This window comes from Mastomys coucha, unplaced genomic scaffold, assembly GCF_008632895.1.
Source record: "Mastomys coucha isolate ucsf_1 unplaced genomic scaffold, UCSF_Mcou_1 pScaffold5, whole genome shotgun sequence".
In the NCBI taxonomy this organism is placed as follows: Eukaryota; Metazoa; Chordata; class Mammalia; order Rodentia; family Muridae; genus Mastomys; species Mastomys coucha.
This window is the reverse complement of record NW_022196911.1, coordinates 64,358,202-64,383,622: the sequence shown is the minus strand read 5'-3', so window position 1 is coordinate 64,383,622 and position 25,421 is coordinate 64,358,202. Positions and strand designations below refer to the sequence as shown.

The following is a 25,421-nucleotide window of genomic DNA, read 5'->3' as shown; positions in this document are numbered from 1 at the left end:
CACCCCTAGAATTTCTTAGTGCTAAAGCAAAACAAAGTGATCTTTTTTTGCAAAATCATTGGGCTCTTCAGACAGAATATCCTCCAAACACCTCTGTCTATGCAGTAGCATGGGGATTCCACTCTTCCACAATCAGGGAGAGACCATCCAGCCTTTGCCACAGTTAGTGTGCATCAACACACACACACACACAAAACCCACGTATACATAAACACCACAGGCATATACACACACCCCCATATACACACATACAAATACATACATACATACACCACACACACACACACACACACACACACACACACACACTCCCCTGAGACAAGCCATTTGTTTGAATCTAGAGATTCTGGAACTAAAAAAAAAATGAGGAAAGGAAGCCGGCAGTGCATTCTCCGGTCTCTGTGCGACACTCCTTATTTGAACATTTCAGTGTAGCTGAAGGATCTGAAGCTGCTAACGGTCTGGGATAGAGTCAAGAGACCCTGAACACCCTACTAAAGCCCTCGGCCATAGAAGGCCCTGGTAGAGGGCACAGAGTTGTCACTAATTATTCTGACTCTAAAGTTGATTCCCCTGTCATGAGGAGCAAAGGGGACCATTTGTAGGAATCAGGAAGCAGCTGCAGGAGGATCCGTGGCTTGGGGCCAGCATGGGCTACTCCATGCTTCTGGCATGGGACCTGCCTTCTGGCAGGACAGAAGGTGAACGGCAGCTGGGGAGAGAGCATGGGCAGCTGCTCCAGGCTCACAAACCTTCATTTTTAAAGATGATGTGACTGAAAGGGAAAAGGGAAACTTCAGATTCACCCAGCCCAAGCAGGGGAGGCTAGATCACGCTACAATAACAAGCAGATCCACAGATTTCAGCAGCCTCACCGACACCCAGCTCAGTCAGCTGCACCTCTCTTCAAGTCTCTCAGACACACAGTTGGACGTCATCTCCACTATAATAATGTCAGCGGCCAGAATGCAGAAGCAGAGAATTCCGGACTGTCTCCGAGAAGTCCAGAGATCCTAACACCACTTCTGCGTGTAAGTCAGCCCAAAGTTCTACATGTGACTCCACCCATGCACAAGAAGGCCAGGGATGAGTTCTGTACATGTCCAGGAGCAGAACTGGACTTAAGCAGCACCACTAACAGTACCACACCCAGAACCTGGGTTCAGAGGCTTTGCAAAATGCCTGGTCTCTTCCTGACAATCCTCTGGGTCCGGCTATTCCTTCTGATTTGGATGCCCCACTTCGGGAAGTAAAGGTAGGAACAGAAGACTGGACAGTAGAGTGAGCAGGGAAGGTGCCCATCTCCTAAAAGATGACTTAAAGATTCACCTCAGCACTTCTATACACCCCAACTTGGTCCTCCCCATGTCACCATCACCTCCTCCTCCTCCTCTACCACCACCACCACCACCACCACCACCACCACCACCACCACCATCATCATCACAAAGGAAATGGGAGCCAGATATGTTAGCTTTTATTGAAGTCACTGGGCTCAAAGACAGACAATACGATGGGAGTGAGTTTAAGTAGGATGTGGAAAGAGAGCTTGGAAACTCAACCTGGGATTCCTGCTGTGGGAAGAGGATTCCACACAAGAAGAGCAAGAGGTCTGTTGTGCATTTGACTTTAGTTAGCGGCTTTCACCCTGAACACTGCTGTACTGTTCCTTCAGAGCTCAGGGCCCATTTATAGAATGTCAATCGTGGTCCCATGGGCAGAGGAGAAGGTCCAAACTGAGACTAAAGAGGCCTGGAAGGCCCAAGGAGTTAGCCTTCCCCTTAGTTGGAGCTTCCTTTCCTCTGGGGTGGTTCAAAGTGGGACTTAGATGGAGACACTGTTCTCGATGACTGGAGGATCCAAGTAGGCATAGGGTAGTGCCAGGCTCTGGTTGCGCTCCCTGATCTCCTTTGAGATCTGTGCCAGGCAGTTCTGGAAGGCTGCAATGCTTTGCCGTGGGGCCTCCTCTGTGAAGTGTTCATCTGGGTAGGTGCCCAGAGGCCTCTGGGAGAAAATAGGTCGAGATGTTAGAAAGCTGTTGGAGATGAGATAGAGCGTAATGAAGGTCCGCACATCAACAAATACAGCCAAGGTGTTATCTAAAGACACAATTGGTCACCGCCATGAAGAGCACCAGTACTTCATGAGCACCTCAGATCACAACACCAACCCACTTCCCCACAGTGTGACTCTGAGTGAGAAAGGCCTCCACCGGCTCACGTATTTGAGTGCTTGGTCTCCAGCTGATGGAACAGTTTGGGAAGGATTTGGAGGTGTGCCCTTCTTGGAGGAAGTGTGTCACTGAGGTGGGTTTTGAGGTTTCAAAAGCCCATTCCAAGTTTTGAAACACCCCAAGTTGCTGGGTGTGTAAGCTTACACCTTTAACCCCAGCACTCGGGAGGCTGAGGCAGGTGGATGTCTTGTTTGTTTGAGGCCAGCCTGGCTTACAAAGAGAGTTCCAGGACAGCCAGGGCTGTTACACAGAAAAACCCTGTTTTGAAAAAACAAAACAAAAAAACACCTTGAGCTATGGACCAGCTGTGAACTCTCAGATACTGTGCCATGGGCCCATGCTCTTGACATCAAGATCACGGACTCTAACCCTCTGCAACCATGAGGCCCCAGGGAAATGTTTTATAAGCTACGTTGCTCGTGGTGTTTTGTCACAGCAATAGAAAAGTAACCAAGACAGCCTCTAACCGCAGAAGCCCAGGCAGTGTAGAATAGACTGTGACTTGGGCCTTAGCCAATCTAGTCTGAGCTCCAACTCTGCTGGCAACCATTCTCATGTCAGTATGACTCTGAATGCCAATTCCTGGATCTCAACAAGGGAGGCTGAAGAAAAGCTCACGTCCAGCCCCTCCCAACCCCCCAGTGCCAGACCCATGCTTTAAACTCAGAACACAGTCACATTCAACATTCAGCAGAGGTTAGCAAATATATTACAGAAAACAGGTCCAAGAATATATGTCACGGCACAGGCTTACTAAACCCAACCCCTGGGGACAATCAGCGGCCTGGTTCTGAGATATCTTTACAATCATTTGGCATGATGAAACCTCTGCTACCTATATATATCCATCATCCCACAGTAACATTGTCACACTTGGAAACCTGGACACCCCGATCAGGGAATCTCACAGAGAACTTCAGCCAGAGCCAACCTATGTTTAGGACTGTCCTACCACGGTGACTGTCAGAGTTAAAATGCATGGAAAGTCTAGTTCTCTAACCTTCACATGACACCAATACTACTGATGGTTTACCATTTCTTGTTAAACAGCAGCAATCATAGTGGGAATTATTTTCTTGTCCCTGATTTTAATGTGAAGACCTCTATTCATCATAAATACAGTGTTTTTTAAAGATCCACATTAGGGCCAGGCATGATGGCACATGGCTTCAATCCCAGCATTCAGGAGGCAGAGGCAGGTGGATCTCTGAGTTCGAGGACAGTCTGGTTGGTCTACAACTCAATTTCAGGGCAGTCAGGGATGTTGTACGGAAGAACTCTGTCTCAAAAACAAACAAACTAACCAACAAACCAAAAACCAACCAACCAAAAAAAAATATTCTTTAATTAAAATTCTATTGGGGGGGTTCATTTGAAACAGATTTTATTGGTGATGGCTATTTGCACTGATCAAGTTCATATTCAACTATGATGGGCTAATTCAAATATGATGGGCTATAAGCGTACTGTATAGTACGCTTCAGATTTGATGGAACAAACAATATCGCTAAACTTCATCAGGTGACCCAGCCTCTCATTCTCAGCATAAACCAGGCCTCGCCAGGACACATTATTGTTTACTACACAGCGCTTGCCTTTATTGGCTGATATGTTTTTAAGATTGTTGGAGCTGAGTAGTTTATCATTTCATTTTCTTAATAACAATTGACGGGTAAGTACTTTATATGAGCCATCACAACCATGCAAACAACCCCTAAGACGGGTTCTCTATCAGACCCACTTTGTAGATAAGGAAATTGAGGCTTAGCATGGCTAAATTAGAGGCGTCACAAATATGAAGTGTAAAGCCGTGACTGAGGCCCTCTAATGAGATCCACCTCTCTTAAGGTCACAGCCTCAGCTGGTTGGAGAACCAGGCTCTCGGGATTCAGAAAGATTCCACCTTTTCCTGTGTTTTCCAGTGGTTTAAAACACAAAGGAACTGGGCTTGGTGGCATTTTGCTTGCCTTAGATCCCAAGGCCTGTGCGTGTGACTCCCTAGGGTTGCCAACCTATCAGCACACCTATCCCTTATGTATGGTTTCCTTTTATTTTCTTTTTTCTTTTTTCTTTTCTTTTTTTTTTTGGTTTTTCGAGACAGGGTTTCTCTGTGTAGCCCTGGCTGTCCTGGAACTCACTCTGTAGACCAGGCTGGCCTCAAACTCACAAATCCACGTGCCTCTGCCTCCCAAGTGCTGGGATTAAAGGCGTGTGCCACCACTGCCCGGCATGTATAGTTACCATATCTTCTAAAGCATTCAGTGTTTCTGGGTTCTCAGAAAACCATTCGCTTCATGCCAGGTTTCCAAACTCGTTTCCATGAAACTGTAAGCAACTTTCCCTATATGAACTCCCTTTCCCATTCCTCATGTATACTTGTGTTCTTTTATATATATGTTTAATTAGAATTGCTAGGCTGGAGATATGATACAGCTGTTGAAAGCCAGGCTCAAAATCAAAAAGGTCAGAAAATTGTTTATAATATCTTCATATTACCAGTCTTTTGTTTTTTCTTAACAGGGTCTTACCCTATAGCTCAGGTTAGCCTAGAGATCACCCTATAGCCCAGGTTGGCATGTACCCACACCAATACACACATTACTAAAATAAAACACATTTTAAAAAATATATTTTAGGGCCAGGCAGTGGTGGTGCACACCTTTAATCCCAGCACTTGGGAGGCAGAGGCAGGCAGATTTCTAAGATCGAGGCCAGCCTGGTCTACAGAGTGAATTCCAGGACAGCCAGGGCAGAGAAACCCTGTCTCGAAAAACCAAAAAAAAAATTTTTTTTTTTAAAGATAGAGCATGGTAGTGCACTCGTTTAATCCCAGTACTCTGGAGGCAAAGGCAGGAAGACCTCTGAGTTCAAGGCCAGCTTGGTCTACATAGTAAGTTCCAAGACAGCCACAGCTACATAGAGAACATGTCTCGAAAAACAAACAAAAGAACCGCTTTATGTTTATTCATCACACTGATACCTAATTCCTAAAACTACAATATAATCTTGAGAAGAGCAGAACACAGAGGCATAACAGACTCAGTTTAAGGCCATCACAGAGTTGCTTTGTGAACTAGCAAACTACTTAATTCTGAACCTCAGTTTTCTCCCCTACAGTTGTTCACCAGCAATAGTGCATCTTAAATATAGCTACTCAGTTGTTTTGTGTAACTTACTTACTTACTTACTTTGGTTTTTCCATGACAGAGTTTCTCTGTGTAGTCCTGGCTATCCTGAAACTCAATATGTAGACCAGGCTGGCTTCAAATTCAGAGTTCCACCTGCCATCTGCTTCCAGAGTGCTGGGATTAAAGGCATGCACCACCATCACCCGGCTATTGTTTTGTATTTTAAGATACTATATTTTCCATCTGACTCAATGACTGAGACACAGATCAGATCCTCATGACTGACAGTTACTATTATTGTTGTTGAAAGTTTCTCTGCCTTATGAGGAGGGAGTCTCCGAATGATCATCCTCCTCTTGTTCATTCATTCCTTGGGAACAGCAAGGGATAGGGTCTAAGGATAAGGTCCTGTGGTCCCAGAGTATGAGTTAAAGCTTGCTAGGAAAGGGTCAGTGAGATGGACCAGTAGATTCAGAGGCTTGATGCCAAGCAGGGTGACCTGAGCTTCTCCTGGGCCCTTGCGGTAGGAGAGCCCTGACTCCTGAAAGTTGTTCTCTGATTCCACACGTGGGCCCAAGCATGTGCACCCCATTCTCCAGTAAATAAATGCAGAACTGTAATTTTTAAAACCTTGCTAGGAAGGTTTCGGATGTACTTCATGTTACAGTGTTTGCTTAAAATGCTTAAGGCCGTGGATTCAATCCATTTCACACACACACACACACACACACACACACACGCACACACTGAACCAGGTACTGTGGTACATGCCTATGATCTTGGTTTCTCTAATGGCTGAAGCAAGAGGAAGGCTTCAACCCAGGAATTCAAGGCCAGCCTGGGAAAGATTGAGAAACTTATCTCAAAAATAAACATTTTTTTAAAGATTAATTTATGTTTATTTTATATGTAGGTTTTCCTACATGTATGAATGTATGTATGTATGCATACCACAAACATGCTTGTGCCCCCAAAGACCAGAAAGGATGTTGGATTCCCTGCAACTGGAGTTACAGACGGTTGTTAGCCTATAGATGGCTAGAAGCAATCCTGAGCTCTCTGGAGGAGCAGAAAGTGCTCTAACTACTGAACCCTCTCTCCAGGCCCTCAAAAAGAAAGAAAGAGAGGAAGAAAGGAAGAAAGAGAGAGGGAAAGAAAGGAAGAAAGAAAGAAAGAAAGAAAGAAAGAAGGAAAGAAAGAAGGAAAGAAAGAAAGAAGGAAAGGCAGGTGTTGTAGCATACAGCTTTAATCCCAGCACTTGGGAGGCAGAGCCAGGAGGATGTCTGTGAGTTAGAGGCCAGCCTGGTCTACAGAGTGAGTTCCAGAACAACCAGAACTATGTAAAAAGGGTTAAACAAACAAACAAACAAACAAAGCAAACAATAAAAATTTAAAGAAATAAAAAAAGTTGCTAGAGAGAATAAAAAAAAAAATCTAGCACTTGAAAAAGCCCAGAAAATGTGAGAAATGGGGGTGCTCAAAGGTGACACGTGACTCTGGCGTGAAGCTGAGATCAAGAAGCCAGAGCGGTATGCTGGGCCAAGGCAAGGTGTGAATGGCTGTGTTGGTAAACTGATGATTCAATTGCTTTAGCCTAAACTCCTTCGCTGTCTCATTTCCTCTCTCCAAACCTGTCCCTCTCAGCTACCGACACAGCCACAGGAACACCCATGCTGGGACAAATTAAGTCATGTAGCTTCTAGTTTAAAAGCCCTGAGTGGCCTCATTGTTGCCCTGCCTTGTCACTGCCGAATCTCAATGATCCTATGATACTCTCCCTTCCACTCTATTTTGTCCCTCCCTTTGCCTGGAAACCGACTTTGTCCCTCCTCTGTCTGCCAAACTCCTACTTGTCCCACGGGTTTCAGCTCGTACATCACGTCCTCCAAGAAACCTTCTTAGGTTCTCCCAGACCTGCGGAGGTTCCACCAGGCCTTACCCTTGCCTCTGTTCCAGTATGATAACAACATGCATTGCTTCCTACCAATGGTGCTCAGGGAGTGATGGAGAATGGAGGGTTAATACATGAGCACTTCCCACCACACTCTGATGTTCACCTCTATATCACGTGAAGGTGTCATGTAAGTGGTGGTCCATTCACTTTATATACCTAGTATCAAGCCCTATACAGACATGTGGGAGGAACCCCATGTTTAATGCTTGGGTGAATTAATGAATAGCTGATGGATGAATGCATGATTGGATGGATGGAGAGATGGATGGATAATTTGTAAATGACATAGATGTTAAATCCAGCTACCAGAGTGGCATTTGCTTCTTTCTATGTGTGTCCTTGGAGATCAAGTATCATTTCCTGTTAAGACAAAAAGACTTTCAAGGCAACTGAGCAGTGGACATAAATCCCAGTGATTAGCATTCACCCCTCCTTCTCCAGTTCAACCTCTTCAGTGTGCAGGCCCTGCAATATCCAGCCTGTGTCTCACATCTCCACGCACGTACCTGGTCCTTTGGCTCTTGGCTGACCAGCCAGAAGAGGAGAAGATTGCTACAGGTGATATTCACCTCTGGGAGGGTGTCTAGGTAACTCTTCATTGTTGTGTTGCCCTTGGTCTGAGGTGGAGGCTGTCTCATGGATGATGGGGCATTGGGCATCCAGGCCCCAAAGTCATGCTGTGGAGACAACCCCAACATTCGGGTTGGATGTCTATAAAGCATCCTCTCCCTCATTTCTGATTCCACCACCATCACCCCAGATCTCAAAGTTTAGAAATGAGGGACTATGGAAAGTCCCAGAGGTGACCCATAAGCCCATGTCACCCGTTTGTCATTCTCTACCCACTGTTTCACGAGTGGGCAGAATGAGTCACCATTGAGGGAGGAGGACCCAGAGAAGAGGCAATCCTCAACTGAAGCCTTGGGCTGGCTTGCCTCAAGAGCAACTTGATGCTCTATGTAGCCAGGTCTTGCCAAGTTCAAGGTCTGTTCCCAATATAAGCTCCTAAGAGTCGCCACTGTAACTCTGGATGCAGCCCCACCCAGGCATCATTCAACAATAGCCCTTCACTCCACCCAGTCACCACTCCAACCTCAGTGCCAATAATCCCACCCCAACCCTGACCCACCCATTCGCTCAAGCAGAACCCTGACTTGAGTTCATTGCCAAGGCTAATATACCTTTGAAACCTAACACGTTGGGTAGCCCAATGCCCGTAGGCCTGCCCTTCCGAGCCTTACCTGCCCACTATTGACTGCAGCGTGCTGGGCGGAGCAGTTAAAGATGATTGCAGTGAGATACTTCACTAGCTCTCCTGGTGTGCACAGCTGGCTTGGGAAGCCTGGGTGTGGAGAGGAAAGGAAGAGGGTGTGGGTATGGATGGGAGGCGCTGGATTCCTGGGGGTTTCTCAGGGCAGGGGCTTACTGCAAGGGGAGAGGGAAGGATTAAGGGCTAGACATGAACTACAACTATTAAAATTAGCGCTGGGATGGCCACCACCAAGGGCTGTGGTTTTTGAAGGGGATCAGGATCGGATTTGGCCGATAGACTGGAAAACGATGAAAAGCCAGCTCATGACAGAGCTCCTGTTAGAGCTCGCACCAAGCCCCGCCCATCTCTGCCCTGGAAGGCACTCCAGTTGCTAGTTCCTCTCTAGCTCATAGTATCATTAACAACTTAGTTCTGCTCATGTTACCAATAGCCATGCAAGTCCACCAGCAAAGCTCCCTCTGCTTAGTAGAAGCGACAAGTGACTACAGAGTATGTTCCTCAAAAGTGCTCAGTGTGGAAGGCGGAAGGAAAGAGTAAAGGAAACGTTGAAACCTAGAGGAGATCCACGGGACAGAAACACGAGCTGGGGCTACATCGTCCTGGGAAGAGGAGTCTCTCTGTGAGAGATAAGTGAGATTTTAAAAAATATGACAAAGGCTAGATGCAGTCACAATTATAGAGTTTCAGATCTTGGGGAGGTTGAGGCAGGACTGCTTGAGCTCGGGAGTTCAAAGCTAATTGGATGCTACAGTGAGATCTCATCTCAAAAAAAAAAAACAAAAAAACAACAACAACAACAACAACAACAAAAAACCAAGCAACAGGCCGGACAGTGGTGGCGCAGGCCTTTAATCCTAGCACTTGGGAGGCAGAGGCAGGAGGATCTCTGAGTTCGAGGCCAGCCTGGTCTACAGAGTGAGTTCCAGGACAGCCAGGGCTACGCAGAGAAACCCTGTCTGGAAAAAAACAAAAACAAACAAAAACAAAAACAAACAAGCAAACCCCAAGCAACAACAAAATCAAACAAACAAATGAAAAGGGCTGGCAAGACAGGTGAAGGCCCTTGCCACCAAGGCCTGACAACCTGAGTTTAACACCTCCACCTGGTCCCCCGGAGTACACATGCAAAAGGAGAGAAGCAACTCTTGCAAATTTTCCTCTGACCTCACACACACGCCATGGTGCACACGCTTTTGCTCATACATATATGCATCACACACACACACACACACACACACACACACTAAATAAATAAATAAATAAATAAATAAATAAATGTGATGAAAATCAAAAATAAATAGAACAATTTTTTTGAAAAAAAAAATCCTTTAAAAAGAAAACGCAACACAGAGAAACCCTGCAGAAGGGTTGATGGCACTGCTTCGTTGATAGTGTGCTTTTTTTTCCCTCAGTTTGCTCCTCAGCACAGCATAAACCCAGTGTTGGTGGCACATGACTATCATCCCAACATTATTCCAGAGTGGAAACAAGACGATCAGTTCAAGGTTATCCTTAGCTATGTATTGAGCCTAAGGCCAATCTGAGATATATGAGACCCTGTCTCAAAATAAGTAGATCAGTAAATAATAAGTAAGTAACAGAAGAGAGAGCCCTGTCAAGCTTGGTCCTCCATCTTCCTACCACACTGACTTCACCCAAGTTCATGGCCTTACTTACTGGCTCTGATGAATGAAATCACAGACAAGTTTAATAAAGCAAGATAGGATTGAACCAGTGATAGCTAAACCCAAGTGTGGGTCTCAAGTAGAAATCAAACATCCTTGTCGGGGGGTGGGGGTGGAGGTAGGGGATGGAGCATGGTTTTTGGGACTGTGGTAGGGGTTGTGTCTGGAACTGATCCCTCTCGGGCGCCGAAGGACAACTGTATCATTTTTTTTTAAGGTCTTTCTATGTAACTCTGGCTGTTGGCTCGTTCTAACTCAGAGATCTGTCTTCTTCTATCTCAGAAGTGCTGGGATTTAAGACTAGCCACCACTCTTGGCATAACAACTGTATTCCGTTGTTTGTTTTGAGATGGGGTTTCTCTGTGTAGCCCCGGCTGTCCTGTAACTTGCTTTGTACACCAGAGTGTTGGGATTAAAGAAGTGTGTCACCCACCTCCCACCTGACAACTGTACTCAGATCAAAATCAGTGTGCTCGCCCTCCTCTTACCTCACATTATACATATCAGCAAACACTTCTAGATGCTATCTTTCTTGGTTACCATGTTTCCCACCACTATCTAGTCACCACCAACTGTCCTGTCATTTCCTCCTCTATCCTTTGTGGGGCTAAATCAGGGGTTGGAGGTAGGTACAGCACACACACACACACACACACACACACACACACACACATACTCATAAATCAAATGATGTTACCTTTCACTAGAACCTTCTAGAGAGTTCCCCTATCACTCACTTTACCAGCTCCTGTTCGCCTCCCATTTTTCTTCCCTTTACCTTCTCTACTCTGCCTACACAGGAGGCCTTTGTGATATTCCTCAAACACTCTGATATACCCAGACCCCCGGGCCTTTGCACTTACCGCACTACTGCCTGAGTATCTCGTTCCAATTACCCACACAACTGCTTCCCTCAACCCCTTCAGGTCTCCACTCAAGCCCTAACTCCTCAGAGAGTCTTCCTATGGCTACCTTTATGAAATATTCTCTCTAATAAGATTCTGGTTTCCTTCTTAGCATTCACAGTCATCTGACACAGTTACTGATCATCACCATTTCCCCCCAAACCATGTTAAGTTCCATTAAGAGCAGAAGTTTTGCCGGGCCGGTGGCGGCATGCCTTTAATCCCAGCACTTGGGAGGCAGAGGCAGGCGGACGAGGCCAGCCTGGTCTACAAAGTGAGTTCCAGGACAGCCAGGGCTATACAGAGAAACCCTGTTTCGAAAAAAAAAAAAAAAAAAAAGGAGAAGTTTTGTCTATTTGTTCGCTGCTGAACCCCAGTATCTAGAACAATATTTAATAGATATTAAGAGCCCTGTAATTGTCGGTTGAATGAAATGAGATGAGACACTAAGAAAGAGGAGTGGTGGTGCACGGGGCACACAGTAGGTGAGGGGCCTTTGAGGGGATTGAAGCTAAGGCTGCGGTAGGACAGCTGAGCATGCGTTTCTTCATGGTTTCTGAGGACTGTCGGGGAGGGACGCTGCAGGCTTAATGAGTGGGCAGCAAGAGGCTGGGAGAGGGGAAGCAGAAGGAAAGCCACAGCCCAACGCAGAGTCAGTCTGGAACTGTGGTCCTGATGGTGGGAAAGGATGCAGATAGTGGGGATTAACCATCCACTTGGGCCCAGGAAGACAGAAGACTAGAACATGAGCCAGAGGATACTCAGATGTTTAGAGCCAAACTGAGCCAGGACGGGGGAGGGTGGGGAGCCTGGGGCGAAGGGCCAGGCATTGGCCCAGCGTGGGTAGGGGAGCCTCTGAGCTTCGCGTTCTAGTTGATTCTCTAAACCCGGAAGCGAGTAAAGAAGTAATGCAGGAGTCCGGCCACAGGGACTTTTCTGTGATTCGTGGTGTTTACTCCCCTCCCCGCTTGAAATATGAAAGCCATAGTCAAATTGGCCTGTTAGTGAACATGCTCTCCCTTTTACATTAGACTCTAAAGTAAGCTTGTACTGCTTGGAAGAGTTGTCAGTCTGGAAAATGCTGTACTGTACAGACTCACAGACAAGCTTGATAAAGAGGGGAACTGAAGCAAAAATAATTAAATCTCAGTTTGAGCCTTAAACAGGAAACATACGCCAAGAGAAAGCAACAGCCAGGATCCTGATTAACATTGAGTTTGCAAAACACAGGAAAAGGTCACCCTTTAAAATATCCGAGAGATCTGGCTGTCATCACCTTAACCTAGAAATCACTCCTGGCCATGTCAGCGTTGAGACAAGCTGACATCAGGCGCCCGCCTTTCTATATGATGCAAACAGGACACAGCATCACCTGAGAAAGATTCTTGTCAAAAAATGTGCAGCCCTTATACATTCCTCCCGGTTTACAGAAACTACACCAGACAGGAACAAGATGGGTTACACATGAGAAAGCAATTAGGTAAAGTCAAAGGTGACACACCGGACAGCATATGCCTGGGCTTTTCCATAACTCCATGTTGGCTAACTATAAACATTTTAACAGGGGGCCATGCATGGTGGTGCATGCCTTTAGTCCTAACACTAGGGAGGGAAGGGCAGGCAGATCTCTGAAAGTTTTGTGGCCAGCCTGGTCTACATAGAGAGTTCTAGGCCAGTAAGATATACAGTGAGACCTTGTCAAAACAACCAAAAAAACCAAAAGTCAAAACAAACAACAGCAAACTCCACAAAATGCTTAAGTTAAAAGACTCTTTAAAGTTTAAATAAGATTAAACTTTAAAGTCCTCGATTGGACCCTGTCCCGGTTGGCTCTATGGAAGAAAACAGGGCACAATGGGGAAATGTGGAGATGGACTACATGTGAGGATGATAATGATGAGTAGTGACAACTTTGTGTCAAAGTTTAGGGCTAAGTGTCTATAGCTCAGTGGTACCACACCTGCTTACCATGTAGGAAGACCTGGGTTCAATTCTCAGGACTACAAAAGGTTATCCAAAGGGGCTTGTGGGCTGGGTGTAGTGGCACGTGCCTTTAATACCAGCACTCAGCAGGGCACACAGGCAGGCAGAGCTCTGCAAACTGAAAGCCGGGACTAGCCTGGTCTACATATCAAGTTCCAGGCCAGCTAGGGCTACATTAGACATGGTGTCTAAATCAAACAAACTCCAGCAATAAAAGCAAAAGATTAATCAGAAGTAGTAGGCTGGAGAGATGGCTCAGTGGTTAAGTGCACTCGCTGCTCTTCCAGAAGTTTTGGGTTCAATCCCCAGCACCTTCATGATGGCTCACAACCCTCTGTAATGGGATCTGATGCCCTCTGCTGGCGTGCAGGTGTACGCGCAGAGAGAGCATTCATACACAAAATAAGTCTTTTTTTAAAAAATGGCAAAATATTGGCAATAGAATCTGGTGAGTAGGCTATTTATGAAGGTGTTTATTCAAGTGTGCTCTAGTGTTCTGTATCTTTGAAACTGTCTGTCTAAAGGACTAAAAATATAGATACTGAATCCTTTCTGGCTAGGACTGCGATAGCTGCTCTTGCTATTTGGAGGTGACTTAAAACTAACCTCTTCCAGCTGGGTGGTGGTGGCACACACCTTAAATCCCAGCACTTGGGAGGCAGAGGCAGGTGGATTTCTGAGTTCAAGGCCAGCCTACAGAGTGAGTTCCAGGACAGCCAAGGCTACACAGAGAAACCCTGTCTCAAAAAAAAAAAAACAAAAAAAAACAAAAAAACAAAAACTAACCTCTTCCTTGAGTCTCCCCAGACATAACTCCCCTGTGTGGCCACCAGAAGCAACCAGTTAGCTAAAAGCCACATCCCTACTGAGAAGTCCAGGATAAGGGAACTTGGTGGGTGTACATTTGAGCCTCTTTAATAAGCAAAGACAGAAGGCTCTGTGGGTAAAGGCACTTGATGCCCTAACCTGATGTCCTGAGTTCAACCCTTGGGAGCCGTGCAGTGGGAGGAGAGAACTGATCCTGTAAGGTTTCCTCTGACTTCCACACGCGCACTGTTGTGATCCCATACACACAAACCAAACAAACAAATAAAGTGCAATTAAACGTTTAAAAAAAAAAAAAGTAGCCAGGCATGGTGGCATATGCCTTTAATCCCAGTACTGGGGTGGCAGAGGTCGGCAGATCTCAGACATGGATGCCAGCCTGGTCTACAAAACAAGTTCCAGGAAAGCCAGGGTTGTTACACAGAGAAACCCTGTCCCAAGAAACAAAAACAAAAACAAAACAAACAAAAAGATAAAATAAACAAATAAATAACCAAACAAATAAAAAAACCTGGTCGTGGTGGTGTAGCAGGCCTTTAAACAGAGAGAGACACAGACAGACAGACAGACAGAGACAGAGAGACCAAATCACTCCATGAAGAAGCTTCTGACCACAGGAAGTAAAGAGAAAATTGGTGGCTACCAGACTACCTAGCAAGATGATTACAAAAGCATGCAAGAAAAAGTTCTAGGCTCCCTTGAAGCCAGAAGTGGCTCCCACCGCATGGCGCACAGCAGATAAAAACACCTGCAGGTAGAGGAACCGCAAGATCAAGGTTGAAAAGCAAGAGCTACAGAAACAGTCCAGACTGGTCTAGAATTCTGCTTTAGCAGTTAAATAGGACAATTAAATTAGTATGCACTTCAGAGATGCAGCTCTGTGGCAGGGCTCTTGCTTAGCATGAGCGAGGCCCTGGGTTCAATCCCCAGCACCATATTAAATGCAATTTAGTAGTATCGATTTTAGTAATAAGAACTGATTCGTGGCGGAGAGGTAGGTGGTGTAGATAAAGACGGAGAGGGATACCTGAGCTCTCCCGACTGAGGAACGCCTGAGCAAAAATCTCCCCCACCCAGGCCTGCAGTTCAGAGTCCTGCTGTACAGATGCATCGCTGGGATAATAGTAACTCACAATCTCTGAGACAAACCTGCAAGGAAAAAATGCTGGTCCCCCTGGCATCGGCAAGGGCCTAGGCCAGGCCAGACGTTGAGGCCCACGACACTCAGGGTGGGAGGAGTAGACAATCAGAGTCTACTGCTGAGTTCCCGGAGACAGAAGGTGATTTCGGTAGGACCCACAAATCTGGTTGGAGCCCACTGCCTAGGCTCCTCCTAAGTATCCCCCCAACCTCTAAATCAAAGAAGTTTTGGGTCTCCTCTCTAGGAAGTAATGAAGAGGAGAGTCTGCATTCTCTGCTCCCTCCTAGTCAGCAGGCAGGAGGAAGAAGCCCCGCCTGCCTCAGGAAGTCCGGATACTTCTGTCTCCTTTGGACAAGGTGCCTCCTTCCTTTCTTTATTGCAACTCACAGTGCCCTGCTATCTCACAGGGAGCCTGTCTGCCAGTTCCTATTCTTGGGAGTTTCTTATACTGAATGGAGTCAGAACACCCCAGAGACTCTGGCCTCAAGCGCTCCAACTGACTTGAAAACAGGAGCCCACGATGAACCCTGGGCCCGGAGACCTTGGTGGCTGGAAGGACCTTAGGGTCCCCACACCTCTCAATAGCCGCCCAGATCTTCAGGCCGTCGTCTCGGTAGTGGTAGTTGGGAATGGTCAGGACGCCACGAGCCCGCAGGCTATCCGGAAGGCAGAAATCCGTGTAAGTGAAGTGGGCCAGCCCTGTGCTCATGAGGTAGATGAGGCCGCGCCTACCGATAGATGTGACCTGGAGGCACAGGACGTAGATGGGCTTCTCAAACTGGCTCACACCCCACCCATAATGCCTGGAGACCAACTGAGGCTAATGGATCAGCTCAGGGAGGACGGTATGCGATTTATCAAACAGTCAAGGATCACACGGACCTGCCTAAAGAGGACTGCGCAGACTGAGGACCTACAGAGTGCATGGGAGGGGACCTCGAATGACAGTGTAGGGGGAGCCGAGATCTCCGGATCAGCTGGGAGCAGTGCTGGGCTAAGGCTGCCTTGCCCATAAAACCTACTTTTGAGGGGGTGGGATTGACCAACTGGGTCAAGGCTTAGGGGAGGGGCAAGAGGCGTAGTTTATGGGAAGAGGCAGAGGAGGATTACACAAGGGTCTGGGGAAGCAAGAGCATAATTTGTGGGCGGGGCAAGCATACTTGGGGGCGGGGCCTTATGGTCTTGGCGGGGAGGCTGCACCTTGTCCACGAGGCCTTCTGGATTGAGCAGCGTGGCCCTTGCAATGGTGTTCACTTGCAGCGTGTAGCGAGTATGAGGAAGCAGGAGCTGCGAAGAGGAACGAGGTCACGTGAGCCGAAGGTCAGGGAAGGCCTGCAGGTCCCGCTCCCTTTAGTCTCAACCCAGAGTCCCGCGGACCTTGAAGACTGGATGACAGAGCGGCAGCTGACGCAGTGTAGCCATGGAGAAGGCCTCGCAGAGCAAATGCGTGCACAGAAAATGCGTGTTGTTCTCATGCACCAAAAACTCCGAGTTGCGTACCCACGTCTTGGCCAGCAGCCAGTCCAACTCGCAGTCAGTGGGAAGAAAGATGGGGCTTTCTGGCCCTGGTGTCTGGCTGAGCTGCGTGCGGGAGTAGTAAGAGGTGTGGGGCTCAAGCCTGTGAGCCTGAGGTTCCATCCCCTTAACTCTCATCCCGAGGCTCACCTGGATTGCCAACGGCAGCAGCACCCCCTGTGGGTTGAGCCACAACAGGCAGAGCGGAGCTGTTACGTACTGTTGGCGACCGTTTAGGCAATGGACTGGAGCCTCCGCCAGGATCCAGTAGTCCGCTAGGAAGATGTGCCCCCTCTGGAGAAGGCACAAAGAGACTTAATAAGCCCTCTCCTCCCCGTGTCCCTCTTTTCTTTCTGCTCTCTGCAACAAGGAGGAGCTGAGGTTCCCAGTTCGAGATTCAGCAGTTTTTGCTACCTGCCACTAATGGCCAACGCTAGGTACCGCACCCTTCCCAGAATGTCCGGAATGAGGTCTAGTTGAGTCTGTCATTGTGCAATCCCTCACCTGGCCTCTAGGATTGGACAAGGCAACTTCCTCTGCTCCTCCCCCCATACTTTGTCAGCCCAGCTCCCTCAGCTCAGAGGGACTCCCCTCCTAAGATATGACCTCAGTGTATCCAACAACAGCAAAATCAATACATAATGAATTTACCAACCACAGCCTCAGCTTCAGAGAATGTCTGAGGGCTTGGCTGTCACAGAGGAGACTAGGTTGACATCTACACCACATCCTTGGAGCTCCCAGTCCTTTGTAATCGTTCCTGCTACACCTGCCAGTCTTGGGTTGGCCTGTCCCAACCCAGCCCTCTTTAGCTTTATCATAGGGAATCTCCAAGACCCTAAACAGGCCTCAAACCACCCCGAGTCCCACCTGGCACTCCTCCGTATCTGTTCTTCTTGAAAGATAGGCAGGCCTGCCCTGCGGAGGAAGCCCACAGACCTGGACCATTCCACCATCACATACCCCTAGTTCACAATGGTAGCCCACCTGCCTCCCTCCTATTATGACCACTGTCGAGGTCCTCACCCACCTCTAGCTCTGTTTGTAGGCAGGTGTCTGGTCCCAGCAAAGGCGCCACCATGTCATTGGTGACAGGCAGCTTACTGGGCAAACTGGAGAGGCAATGGAGCATGACGGGGTTGACACCATTCAGGTATTGGTACCCAAAGAAGCTGTCCTCACACCAGTGCTCGGTGACGTACTCTGAGGGGTGGCAAGAGAGGGAACCAGTAGGTCTGGAAAGTGTTCTCCAAACTCTGCTCCTGCCCAGCCCTTTGCTCTTCTTTATGGTTTCAGTTTTCCTCCCAGCAACAATACAAGGTGGGTATAACTACATTTTCAGTTGAATGCTGGACACAGACAGCGAGGCACTTGATTGGCAGTGCTGTGATCAGAACCAAATTCTTTCTGATCCCAAATCCCAGAACATCTGGTATAGGAGCAAGAAAGGAGTCAAGTGGCCCTGACCAAAAATCAGGACTTCTTAAATGACCACAAGTCTCTTCTGGGTAAGTCGAGTGTCTCTCTATCCTTTCCCATTCCTGTCTGAGGAGGCCCCTGGACTCCTAAAGGAAATCTAAAAGATGCTGCCAGTGACGTCAGGAGCCTATCCCATTGAAATCCAGCAGTTGGCATAAGCATGAGATACAGTAAAAAGCAGGCACCCCCCTGCATGGCCTTGCACACCTGTAGTGAAGGTCTTATGACACCAGAAGATGTTCCGGATGTCATCCAGCCTCTTCCAGGAGCCCTTTCGGTCTAGCAGGCCTCGAATCTTCATGCCCAAGGATCTGAGGGACAGAAGAGGGTGAGAGCTGGGGTTGGGGAGGGCGGTGTGGGAGCAGTGGGAGTCATTGTGCTCTAGGCTGGAGAGAATCAACGGGTTCATTTCCCAAGTAAAGTGCCCAACATGGGAGAAAATCCTAGCACTAGGCTGAAGCCCTGCAGAGTTCAGGGTCCTGCTTCAAATGGAGATGTCTCTGGTTTTCCTATGAGCAAAAGCAATGCCGCCTTCACTGGAGTTTTGACCTGCTGTCTTCAAGCTTCTAAGAATCTCTTAGACCTTCAGTGGCTCCTTTCTGCCTATAAGACAAAGCCCCAGCTGCCAAGCCTGGCTCGGTTACGATGCTTCCTCCAGCGACTCCCTACAACCTTTGCAGTGTCTTCCCCTACCCCTATTCACCAACCAAGGCTTGGTTTCCAAACATAATTAATAACGTGCTGTGTTCTCTCCTGGACTGGTGAAAGTGGGATTGACCAGCGGGGGCATGTGCTCCTTCATCTTGTAGATGCCTATATTGCCTGGTTTTCATTTTTCACTCATGAGCATCAGAGATAAAAAAACGTCTTGAAATAAGATTGGCTTTCCCTTACTTCCAGCACTTCCTTCACAATGAGGCTTTCTCTGCTGGGAGAGGCCGGTCTGGTCCTCTAGGTATAACTCAGACTCCAGTTCCTTGCCTGACTCCCCTAAAGCCCATGCCTCCAAGCATTCACCATACCCTGTGTTTCACTTTAACCCTGTCCATCTATGACTTCCTAGTCTACTATAGCTCCTTAGGGAAAGGACTCGGCTCTCTCTGTACACCGACACACCCATCTCCTCACAAGCACTCACCAAAGGGGCTGGACTCAAGGAAGAGGAATGGAGTTCAGAACAGGTAGGTTTGTAGCAAGGGACCACTAAGGTACCTGGCTATGTGAGGATGCTGATGTGCCCTGGAGAATGTGGGCAGTTGAGGAAGGCAGAGGGTGGGGGTGGATTCATGACCTTCGGGACCCAAGGTCAAGGTCATCCACGCTCACAAAATGCTTGCTCACTTACTGCACAAACATCTGTTGAGTGTTTTCTAGGCACAACCCAGGAGATAGAAAAACAAAACCAAATAAACAACTAGGCAGAGCCGAGCCTAGAAACACAAACCAATGTAGTCCCAGTTAACTCAGCTGGCTAAGGAAGATCACATGCCCAACCCTGCCTGCCTGAGTCACAGAGAAAAATGGAAAGAGCTAAGTCATGAAGGCAGAGGCTGAGGAGGCAAATAAGCAAAGAGACTCTTTCTCCATCCAAGGGCCTGTCACAACTGTCCTTCACAACACTCCTGGTCGCCGAGACCAAGCCTGCTTCCCTCTGACCTTCCTCAGACACCCCTGCTGGTGACCCCATTCTCACTTAGACCTTCACATCCTTCTTGGACTCACCTCCTCTCTACCTTTCCAGATACCCCCATTTTCCCCCCTGGATTTGATAATACATCCTGGTCCTGAAGCCCGAGCCACCTGTAGCTGCTTCACACTCCATCCATCCCAGACAACCCTTCGATGCCCATCCACCCACATCCACACCCTCATCCACAAGTCTTTTTCTGAAAGAATTATTCTAGATGCACGTACACAGAAAATGAAGACCTGGGGCTTCACCTCTCCTCCTTTGGACTTCCATGTATGACTCTGGATGAGTCTTCTCATAGAACCCTTGGGCCCACTCTGGACTCAGCCGTCACTGCCTGTTCCTTCCCTCTTCCCTGCCAGGCTTGCTTCAATCCCGCCCTTCTACCTAAGAGACACATCCCAGACACAGCTGGCCTCTGGTCTCTTTATGTATCCAGGTGGCTACTAGATTTCTCCCTCTAGTGATCTCACGATTGAAAACATCCTAGCTGTCGACCTAAGCTGATGATGCCTGCTTAACTATCTATACACAGGCATCTTTAGTATTGCCATGGATGCCTTCTACCAAAAGGCATCTCTTGAAGGAACTGTCTATCTAGAGATTTTGTGCTTAGATTATCTCACTGGATTTTCCTTAAAACCAGGTTTGGAGAGATGGCTCAGTGATTAAGAGAACACTGCCTTCTCTCAAGGAACCTTGGTTCAATACCATTATCCACAAGGGGCAGCTCACAACCTCCTATAACCAACCTGACGCCATCTTCTGGCCTCTGTGGGCACCTGCAGGATCATGCATGCACTCACATAGACACACACAAATATTTTTAAAAAATAATAATAAGTGTAAAACTTATGATGTCTGAGTGAGCAGGTCATTATACCCTCCGGGCATTTGTCCAGAGACTATGTAAGAATTAAGGTTATGCTAGGGCATGGTAGCTCAGGCCTTTCATCTCAGGCAGAAGCAACTAGATCTCTGTGAGTCTGAGATCAGCCTGGTCTACATAGTAATTCCAGGGCAGCCAGGTCTATGTAGAGAGACCCTGTCTTTAAAAAAAAAAGGAACAACAACAACAACAATAAGGCTACACATCCAGAAAGTATGGGCTTTGGAGTCGAACCTGAGATGGCCTGGCCTCACCTCCTCAAGGTTTAAGGACGAAGACTGTGCTACTTCATTGGTCCCTGGGACCATACACTAAATAGGGAGAAGATGAAGGACAAAGCAAAGGAAGGCTGGGAGGAAGAAAGGGAGGAGTATGCAGATCTGTAGGGAAATGAGGGCAGGGAGAAGGGCTGGGACTGTCCTGTGAGGTGCCCCTGGTATGATGGGAAAGAATGGGCCAAGAGCAGAGGCACAGGAGAAACAACAGGCTCACGCAGGAAGGGCGTTGAAGATCAGTGAGGCCGTCTTGGTGGCTGAGTATCGAATGTTGGGTTCCATGTGCAGCAGAGATGGGATGTCAATTTTCATAGGAAAGCCAGGCAGGTACCGGTTCCCAGAGCTGAGGAGGGGCAGGCAGAGAGGATAGAATCAGTCAACAGCCCTGTAGCCTGTCTCCTTTAATTCCCTTTCTCGACTTGTCCCCAGATTTTCTAGTCCCTCTCTTACTCTTATCTCAACCCTGCCCTTTCTGCCCAAACCAGAAGGAACCTCTTTTCTTTTCTCTCTCTCCTAAGCAGGTCAGGATCATCACTGGTCCTCTCCTGAGAGGTGAATAGCTCTTGATATAGACTCTGATCCGTCCCTCCACTCTGCCAGTGTCCCTCTCAACACGCCGTCTATGTTCCTCCCCTCCACCTCCTTCCCGAGCCGTCGATTCTCACTTATCATCCTGGTCTGCACAAGGTACTGTCTTGGTCAAGGCAAAATTCTTATCTGACTCCATCTCCTGAAAGCTGCTGACATCCACCATCCGAGGGAAGCCCGGGGCAAAGATTTTCCATCTGCTCAGGGGAAGAGGCACAAGCAGTAGGTTAATCTTGGGATATACAGAATCCTTTACTTCTAAAAATACGACTTCAGGTGGCCACTGCTGCTGTCTGCTTCCTGTACTTGTGACAAAGAATTGGATTTCCTCTGTGAAGGCACTGGGCTTCAGATAGGGATCATGGGATCTTGTGCGCGCTAAGCACATACTTAGGGATGCTGAACCACATCCCTAAGGCTCAGAACAGCGCTTGGGGAATGACATAAATTCCAGCACTGATTCAGAGATAGGCTTATAGTATGATTAAGGTAAAACGAGTTTGGTGACACACACCTGAAATCCCAACAATTTGGAGGCTGACACAGGCCAACCTGGGCTACACAGTAAGTGCTCCCAACCCCAAACCCCACCAAAAAAGTCTGATGCATTTGAGGGTTCACCAAGATTGATAACTACTAGTACTGTTTCCAATATAGGGATCTGGTTCCCACCGAGGGCAGTCAGAGGCTGAGAATGGTTAATTGATGGTCTTGAGTAAGCGTTGGCTTTGGGGTGTTAGGAGAGTGTTCGAGGTATCGAACTTGGGGCCTAGAGAATACTAGGCAAGCTCTCTACTCCTGAACACAGCTCCATTCCTTGCTGAAGAAACGATATCGGTATTCTGGGTCCAGACTCAGGATCACTGTTAGAGTGGAGTTAAGTTTAAATGATCTGAATTGGGTTCTCAAGGTTTTAACTGATGTCAAAGTTAAGGACAATCTGAGTAAGGCTGAAGTGCGAATAAAGATGGGGCAAAGAGTCCAGTCAGGCTGCCCTCACCGATAACATCCTTGGCGGGCATGGAGTTCCCGTTTCCTGTGATCCAGAAGGAGGGGAAGAGAATCCTGACAGATGGTTCTCGCTGTAGGGGATGAAAACCACTCTTTGTATAAATCTCTTTTCAAACAGTACTTCCTGCTGCCAGTGTGTGAGCCCCCTAACTCTTGAGTACAATCTCTGCTATCTCCACCTGCACCATGTTGGAGAATGTCAATACACTCTTTGTTCATCCATCATGGGTTGGAAGCTATAGCAGTGTACCAAGTCACAGCTGTGTTCCTGTTCATGCTTGTCTCCTTTCTAGATGACACACTCCTTGAGGATACCAGTCATGTCATGCTCATTATCTGTCCTTCCAGCATCTAGCTTGGTGCCTGGCTATGCTATGATATTCAGCATCCACTTGCTAACTGCTGGATCAATACATTTTATTAAAGCTATCATGTGCTCTGATGATGAGTGGAGATTGATAGTAAAGTCTAAGAAAAGTTCATTGTAGACTGTGGGATGATGCTCACTTGCCTCAGTACAACACAGACATCTATCTCTCATCTCTGAGACTTATCATAACACACACACACACACACACACACACACACACACAAAACACACGCACACAGACACACAGAGGCACATATACACACACACAGTGTTACATCTGTGGAACAAGCAGTTCTGGAGGCAAGGAAGGGCTCACACCAATATCCCTGAAATCCAAAAATTCAACTGGAGAGCCTAGCTCACTTCCTAGACACTTTGTCCCCACCAAAAAAGCTGGAAAAAGTAAGGCCCGGGGTCTTTGCAAATTAATTTTCTAAATACCCATGGCTTTTCTGCCTGTTGAAATCTAGCTTGTAAATTCATTCCTTTCTGAGTTCAGAAGATCATATTCTGGAGAAATGCAGAGGGATACCATAGCTGCCTGCTATGTAAGTGTGTGCCTGTCTGTGTGTGCCTGTGTGTGCCTGTCTGTGTGAACCTGTCTCTGTGTGTGTGTGTGTCTGTGTGAGCCTGTCTATGCGTACCTCCAGAGCAATAAACACTACCCAGGAAGCTCTTGCATATCAGGGCTTTAGCGGTGGGTGCTCTTTATCAGACACCATCTCTTTGGTATCCCAGCATTCCTCACTGCATCACATTCCCTACACACGGAGTTCTGTGAGACTCCATCCCTAACCCCATAAGAAGCCTGTGCAGTGCAGTGCAGTGCAGTCTCTGTCCCTCGCCCACCTGTTCCTGGCCGCAGCTCCACAGTACAGTAGCCATCGATCCACTGATAGCAGGGGAAATGAACAGCAGAGCCATCTGGGGCAGTGACACAGATGCGACTGCAGTACCAGGGATCCTTGCAGAAGAAAGCAAAGCGCTCCTTGTGTAAGCGCAACAGTAGGATCTCACCCAGCTCTGCTGCACAGCGCACCTTGTACTTCTGAACCTGGAGTGAGGAAGGCAGCAAGCAAGCCAGTGAGTAGCCAGGAACTCCAGAGGCCGTCTTTGCACTTTGAAATGCGCATCAACACCTCCACCTATGTGGCCTATAAACCTGAGCAGTCCTTATTGATCCAGGTGGTTCCCTTGTGTGACTGAAAGAACCCGTCTTCATCCAGCTAGAAGTAGGCACCACGCTCAGTGCCTGAGTGAATTTCTGCAGGGGTTCCTACCCTCACTGGCCAGTAGTTCACATTTATGTAGGGTCACTAGGGGCTGACAAAGCAGACCTCTTTCAAAGAACAGGAAACCCAGGATCTCATCAGAGTAATCAATTTGGTCAAAGCCTAGTGTCAATTAGGGGAGGAGCCAGGCCAGGCAGTGGAGGCAGAGGCAGTAAGATCACTGAGTTCGAGGCCAGCCTGTTCTAAAGCGAGAGTTCCAGGACAGCCAAGCCTACACAGAGAAACCCTGTCTGGAAAAACCACAGAAAATAATAACAATAACAACCATGACAGGAGAAGCCAGGAAGTCAGGGGAAGTCCCCAGAGCCCATTCCAAATGCCCTTTCTTCTCCACAGCCCTGTCTCAGAACAATTGGTATAGTTTGTCATTTCCCAAAAGGCAAGGATGACAAAGAAAATGGTCACAGGGTATAGTAGGCATCCTGAGTTCAGCAGGACTTGACGAATCCAACAAGAATAATCCTCACTTCCTTCAGGTTCCCCGTGAGGTCTGCTCCTTAGAGGTCCCCCATCTCTTCTCTGTACTCACCGATCCAGGAGCGAAGTCCCTGCCTACACGATCCAGCTTCTGCTTAGGGCTTTCACCACAGGTGCCTACCAATGTAGCGTAGATGTTATCCATTGTGCCAGCCTTCAGGTAGGAACCGGTGGTCACACACAGGCGATATACTGCCATGGTTGGAACCCAATAACCCCAAAACAGTAGCTGGTCTAGAGAAGGTGAGCTACAGGTAAGAGAGCGTCAGCTCCTGAGCAGGAGGCTGGGGGCTGGGGAAGGGTGGGCCTGAGGAAGGATCCAGCTCTAGGACGTTCCTGGGTGCGCGCGCGCTCTCTCTTTCTCGCTCTCTCACCGCAGCTCCGCTGGTAGCTCAGGAGTACTATCCCCGCCCACAGACTTGCATTCTGATACTTGTTTGCTTGCCTCTGACACAGCCTGTCCCTCTGGCTGGCTCACCCAGATGGATATCCATTGGTGAGGAAGGGAATAAGAAAGGAGGGACCAAAGGCCAAGAGGAAGACAGGGAAGAGGTGACGCGTGTGTGGTTGGGACACTACTTTGTGTCTGGTCAGAGGCTTGACTAACGTCCTGAAACCCACGTTCACCCACTCCCCAGTTTCCACCCAGACCCTTTTCCTTCCATTTCCAAACCAGAAATGGGCACCAGAACACCAGAATTCCTACAT

General features: G+C 47.9%; 1 protein-coding gene across 3 annotated transcripts; it reads right to left on the bottom strand.

Moving 5' to 3' along the window:
- Window positions 1-1,455: 1,455 nt before the first annotated feature.
- Window positions 1,456-25,093, bottom strand: Aloxe3 (arachidonate lipoxygenase 3). 3 transcript variants are annotated; one of them, XM_031353110.1, is made up of 15 exons: window positions 24,766-25,093; window positions 23,794-23,998; window positions 22,564-22,645; window positions 21,641-21,760; window positions 21,193-21,318; window positions 18,329-18,432; window positions 17,673-17,845; window positions 16,793-16,936; window positions 16,505-16,708; window positions 16,328-16,414; window positions 15,703-15,872; window positions 15,014-15,135; window positions 8,557-8,657; window positions 7,822-7,992; window positions 1,462-2,004 (listed from the first exon to the last, which is right to left on the bottom strand). In XM_031353110.1, the coding sequence occupies exons 1-15, from the start codon at window positions 24,910-24,912 to the stop codon at window positions 1,825-1,827; spliced, it is 2,136 nt and encodes a 711-aa protein (XP_031208970.1). In that variant the 5' UTR covers window positions 24,913-25,093; the 3' UTR covers window positions 1,462-1,824. The 3 variants fall into 3 exon arrangements, 2 of the variants coding, with proteins under 2 accessions (XP_031208971.1, XP_031208970.1); XM_031353111.1 differs by lacking the exons at window positions 15,014-15,135; window positions 15,703-15,872 and having other exon boundaries at window positions 1,456-2,004; window positions 16,288-16,414; XR_004113435.1 differs by lacking the exons at window positions 1,462-2,004; window positions 7,822-7,992; window positions 15,014-15,135 and having other exon boundaries at window positions 15,136-15,872.
- Between the last annotated feature and the right edge of the window lie 328 nt (window positions 25,094-25,421).

Coding starts and splice junctions, on each gene's coding strand:
- Aloxe3 (XM_031353110.1), bottom strand. CDS start 24,912: ATGGCAGTATATCGCCTGTGTGTGACCACCGGTTCCTACCTGAAGGCT. Junction 21,761..22,563: donor GCCCGCCAAGGATGTTATCG/GTGAGGGCAGCC, acceptor TCCCCTGAGCAG/ATGGAAAATCTTTGCCCCGG. Junction 7,993..8,556: donor CTGCAGTCAATAGTGGGCAG/GTAAGGCTCGGA, acceptor TTGTCTCCACAG/CATGACTTTGGGGCCTGGAT.